This window comes from Fukomys damarensis, unplaced genomic scaffold (genome assembly GCF_012274545.1).
Source record: "Fukomys damarensis isolate Sample0158 unplaced genomic scaffold, DMR_v1.0_HiC HiC_scaffold_22, whole genome shotgun sequence".
In the NCBI taxonomy this organism is placed as follows: domain Eukaryota; kingdom Metazoa; phylum Chordata; class Mammalia; order Rodentia; family Bathyergidae; genus Fukomys; species Fukomys damarensis.
In genome coordinates, this window is record NW_022900934.1 from 305,102 (window position 1) to 310,360 (window position 5,259).

Sequence of the window (5,259 nt, forward strand, 5' to 3'; positions counted from 1 at the left end):
TCGCGAGTCGCGAGCCCCATGTTCACCGAGCTGAGGGCCAAGCTGAGCCCCCCGCCGGGCCGCGCCGGGGCCGCGCACTCACGCTTCGGGGAAAGCCGGGATGTGGACGGTGAGCAGGCTGGGCTGGGACTCAGGGAATCGCGGGTGGGGATGGGGTTCGGGGACCGAGAAGCCCTAGGGGAGAAGAGACCCGGCGGGCTCCAGTGGTCGCGAGCCCCATGTTCACCGAGCTGAGGGCCAAGCTGAGCCCCCCGCCGGGCCGCGCCGGGGCCGCGCACTCACGCTTCGGGGAAAGCCGGGATGTGGACGGTGAGCAGGCTGGGCTGGGACTCAGGGAATCGCGGGTGGGGATGGGGTTCGGGGACCGAGAAGCCCTAGGGGAGAAGAGACCCGGCGGGCTCCAGTGGCGATCCTGGCTGGGGGCGTCCCGGTCCCATTGGCCTCGGTGGCCTTTGTCCTGCCTGGGGGGTGGCCAGCGTCAGGCTTCGGGAATCAGCGTGCTTTGGGCTTGGGATGGGAGACTACCCTCCGGGGTTTCTGCCTTCAGACTGGCAGCACGCAGGGGTCACTCCTCCTCGCATCGCTGGCACTGGGGCGGATGGGGGACGTAAGACGGAGGTCACAGCTGAAACCTGCCGCCCCACCCCATTTCCTTCTCGGACCCTCCCAGAGTGCCAGCTGGAAATGGGCGGGCCGCGTTCACTCGGCAGGTGCCTTCGAGAAGGCGGAGGAGTGGTTTCCCCACCGTGGCTCTTCTGTCCCAGTCGTCCAAGGCCCCCCCTGAGACCACAGTGCCGACCCGTGGAAAGTGCAGATTTAGAATGAATCTTTTCCCACGCACTAGAGGCTACCTCAGGGTGGTGGCCACACTAGCCACACTCTACCTGACCTTACACCTCAAGTTTAGAGGCACTTGGGGTTCGATTTGAAAGTTGCAAGAATGGGGGAAGAGTATGCTAAGCAGCAGGATTCTATGCTGCAGGAATCTTATGGGTGGAAACATGGGGGAGTAGAATGGGGTTTCCCCCACTACTCAGAACACTTGGACACATCAGAAGTCTGGCTCCATTGGGGAGGGAGGGACTGGTTGACTGGAAAGGAAGTTCACTTAAGCAGGTGGATGAAGTGGGCATGTGTCTTGGCATGGGAACCTCATCCTACCTGGATGCTCCAGAAGAGTGAATATGAGCTCATGTGTGGTGATCTACACTTTCCTTTCTCCTGGCAAGCTCTGTTGACCTGCAGACACCACACAGAGCTTCCACTTGTTTATTCATTAATTCATTTGTACATTCATTCACAGCTTTTATGGGGTACCTCCTGCACACCAGAATTGGGCAAGTCTTAGTTAGCAATCCCAACCTAGACGGGAAGGATCTCACCCAGGCATTAGCCCCTCCCAGATTCAAGTCATCAGTGAACCCAGAAATAACGAAAAACTAAAAGATAAGATAAGCAGGGTATAGTGGCACATGCCTGTAATCTCAGCATTCTGGAGGCTGAGGCAAGAGGATGGAGTGAGTTTGTTGCCAGCCTGGGCTATATAGAGAGACCTTATTTCAAACAAACAATCCAACAAACACCCCAAAAAACTAAAACATGAGGAACAAAATGAAGTTGGTGTTGGAAGAAGTTCCCCAAAATGTAGCTGTATTCCATACTTTTGTCCTGAACAGCCCACAGGCAGCAGGCGCCTACAGATCACATAGTGCTGTCCCAGCTAGGCCCTCCTGGGGCAGTACAGCAGGAAAGCTCAGCATGTGTTTAAGGAGTTCCAGTTGTCTGCTCGCCCAGAATTCAGGCTTGTTGTCAGTGAGTCATAGTTGGTGAATGCAGTGAAGCGGGGGCCAAGCCACAAACATCAGGTGTGGCTGTAGAGACGTCACCTTCATTGGTGAGAGGCAGGCAGTGGCCTCAGACCTCTCAACCACAGAAAGCATCCCAGGCAAGAGGGGCTGGCCTTTTCCATCAAAGACATATCCTGTGCTTATGGCCCTGGACTGGTATCGTGTGTGTGTGAGGACTGGGTGCCAGTCCTGACTGAGTACCTGGCACACAGCCACTGCCCACTTCAGCTTCTGCCAGACCCTCCTGGAACATACAGTGTCAGCTGAGAGCATCCCTTGCCACTTGCCTCGGATGCCAGGTTCCAGCCTCACATGGCACAACTCGCGTAGCCAGAGGGCATCCAGCAGCAGGCCCATCAAGCTTCTGCAGCAGCCTGGCACAGAGACCACACAGGTACCACTCACTCTGCCTACCTCATCCCCTACCCTACCTGTTCTGCTACCCTCCTCCTGCTACCTGCCATCCTTCCTCCCTTCCAGGGCCGGCTGTACTCTGACCACTATGGTCTGTACCACACGAGCCCCTCTCTGGGTGGGCTGACACGGCCTGTAGTCCTATGGAGCCAGCAGGACGTCTGCAAGTGGCTCAAGAAACACTGTCCCCACAACTACCTCGTCTACGTCGAGGCCTTCTCCCAACATGCCATCACTGGTACGGTGGGGCTGGTGCAGGGCAGGGGCTGGGAAGCCCAGAAGAGCCTGCTCCCACTTAGCCAGCCTGTCTCCGCCTCTGCCTGTGCCCCTCTATCCAAACTCTCCTTAAGGGCTTTTGCTGTCTCTGTGTCTCTCTGTCTTTCCAGATGCTCAGGTCCCATCACTTGGGGCTCCTCTGCTTGGCCTCTGTCTTTTGCTTCGCCTTGTCTTTCCGTCTGCCTTCCCCTTCAAGTCTCTCTACATGTCTGAGACTCCCCATGATCCCCTTTGTCTCTTGGTCTCTGCCTTGCCCCTTCACGCCTTCCTTGGCCTCCCCTGGGCCCTTTCCCTCTCTCCAGGCAGGGCTCTGCTGCGGCTGAATGCGGAGAAGCTGCAGCGAATGGGGCTGGCACAGGAGGCCCAGAGGCAGGAGGTGCTGCAGCAGGTGCTCCGCCTGCAGGTGCGTGAGGAGGGGCGGAGCCTGCAGCTGCTCAGCCAAGGTCAGTGGGAGAGGCCAGGAGTGCCAGAGACCTGGGGGGCTGGGCTGAGAGTGCAGGTTGAGTTGCCTGACCACAGGAGGGTGGCTGGGGCCCTGTGAAGACCATCCTGGGATGAGGCAGGGACCTGCCCCTCCCTCAACTCCATTCACCCCACAGCTTCCTTCGGAAATATGTCCTAGCTGCGGCCAAGGCTTGAACCCCAGACCCCAGCACTGTGACCAGTGACCAGGACCCACAGCCAAGGATGAGGCAGAGCTGGCCCCACAGCCCTTCTTGGACCCTGCACGATGCCCTGCTGGCCAAGCCTGGCCCATTGGACAGGCAGGACCAGGACTGCCACCTCCAGATGCCTCTGGTCAGGCACTCCAGTTCATACCCTGGGGCTAGGTGGGCACTTGCACGTGGCCCCCTCCAGGGACTTGATTCCAGGCCCATCCCTTGGTGCTGCTGGCAGCATGCCACAGGTCAGCTGCCTGGAGCCAGAGTGGGTTGAATGAACCTGGACTCCAAGGGAGTCTCTTTATTTATGTTCCCTTCACCATGTGACCACTCCCTTCACCCGGCATCTCTCCAGTTCGGTGTCCTCCCCAGCACCACCAGATCAGCCGTACAGTGAGACAAACTGTGTCAGCTCCCTTTGGCTTGTTTCCCCCCTACCCCCACCAGATCCCAGCAGGCCCAACCCATTGTCCGGAGTAGTAGATCAGCACCTGCCCCACTCTGCACCATACCAAGACTTCACTTATTATTTATGAAATCCTTGCTACACCCCCATCTACTTCTTGGAACCAAGACTGAAAGAGGCCCAGGATGCCCAATCTCCAAAGACCAAATGGGCACAATGAAGACTTTAGCCCTGTGCAGGTGACTCCATGCCCAATGCCCACCAGGTTTGGTGGTCCCTGGCCTTGCCTATGAGAGAGTCACTTTTAAACATCTTCCATATTCCCTGACTCTTGAACTTAACTTTCAAGTAGCAGTAGTACATGTGGGCATTCCCCTTACCCTTTTCCCAAACCTGGATCCACAGGAGAGACCATACTGGGGGCTACACCACGTCTGCCAACAGATGCCCCAGCAGCCTTCCCTGGGAGGTTTGGAACTCGTGCTACCCAGGACAGGGACAGTGAGTGTGACCCTGGAAGTCCCCACCATCTTGCTCCTCTGCCTCTCCCACTCCCCTGGGAACTCTGGAAGTCTCAGGGACAAGTAAGGATAAGCCTCTGGTCCCCTCTCTATGGCCTGAGCTGGCCTCGGTTCTCTGGGTTAGTCATTGTAGAGTCCAAGTGAAGTTTGGACAACTGGCCTGGCATCTCCCATCCTTTTTGCCCCTACCCATGGGAAACCCCCTTCTGTGTCTGGCTACCTGAAGCATCCCCTCTCTGTACATCAGCCTTCAGCCAAAGGGCATACGTCGGTCCCTTTCTCCTTACTCTGTCTTGCCCATCCTGTGCTCCTGTCCTGTCTTCCTTGTTTTCCGTTCACTTTTTTATACTCTGACAAAAAAATAAGAAATAAATCTGGTTCTCAAGTGCCCACGGTGCTGGGTCTGGGAGGGGGTGTCCCACCCAGCAACCTGCCCCTGGGACCACCAGGGGGCAGTGGTGTCCTATCTGGGAGGGGCTGCTGTTCCCCTAAGTCACTGAGGCACCTCAGGCCTCAGGATTGGCACCCCAGTGATGGACAATATATGTGATACACTGGAAGCAACAGCCCAGACAGTGGTGTAGGAGGTTCCTGGGGCTGCTCTAGCAAAAGAACACAAAGAATAGAAACTGATTCAGGGTCTAAGGATATAGCTCAGTAATAGAGTGCATGCTTGGCATGTGGGGAGACCCTGGGTTCAATCCCCAGCACAAAAGAAAGAGAAAGGCAGGGTTAAAGGAAGGAAGGAAGTGATTCCACTCTGGAGGTCAAAGTCTGAAATCCAGCAGGACCAGCATCCCATGGGGATGAGAGGAAGTTCTTCCTTGCCTCTTCCGACTGCAGCAGCACAGTGGATACAGCACTGCAATCTGTCTCTGCCTCACATCACTTCTCTCCGTTAAATCTCCCTCTCTCCTCCTTGTAAGGATGCTTGGATCTATGGCCTACCTGGGTCATCCAGGATGATCAGGAGCTTTAGTCACATCTGCAGAGAGCCTTTTTACAAAGTACCTCCCTTCACAGGTTCAGGATCGATCCCAGATGGTCATCTCTTAGGACTCACTGTTTGGCCTTCCCGCAAAGGGCAGTACTCTGATATAAATGGCACACAGACCACAGCACACACCGACATA

At 56.4% G+C, this 5,259-nt stretch overlaps 1 protein-coding gene across 4 annotated transcripts; it reads left to right on the forward strand.

The window, feature by feature from the left end:
* The first annotated feature begins 13 nt into the window (after positions 1-13).
* Samd10 (sterile alpha motif domain containing 10) lies at positions 14-4,506 on the forward strand. 4 transcript variants are annotated; one of them, XM_033767179.1, is made up of 5 exons: positions 14-109; positions 2,060-2,241; positions 2,328-2,499; positions 2,840-2,980; positions 3,137-4,506. In XM_033767179.1, the coding sequence occupies exons 1-5, from the start codon at positions 19-21 to the stop codon at positions 3,157-3,159; spliced, it is 609 nt and encodes a 202-aa protein (XP_033623070.1). In that variant the 5' UTR covers positions 14-18; the 3' UTR covers positions 3,160-4,506. The 4 variants fall into 4 exon arrangements, with proteins under 4 accessions (XP_033623070.1, XP_033623069.1, XP_010631703.1 ...); XM_033767178.1 differs by having other exon boundaries at positions 2,840-2,940; XM_010633401.3 differs by lacking the exon at positions 14-109 and adding an exon at positions 214-309.
* Positions 4,507-5,259: the final 753 nt, after the last annotated feature.

Coding starts and splice junctions, on each gene's coding strand:
- Samd10 (XM_033767178.1), top strand. CDS start 19: ATGTTCACCGAGCTGAGGGCCAAGCTGAGCCCCCCGCCGGGCCGCGCC. Junction 2,242..2,327: donor CTGGCACAGAGACCACACAG/GTACCACTCACT, acceptor CCTCCCTTCCAG/GGCCGGCTGTACTCTGACCA. Junction 2,500..2,839: donor CTCCCAACATGCCATCACTG/GTACGGTGGGGC, acceptor CCCTCTCTCCAG/GCAGGGCTCTGCTGCGGCTG.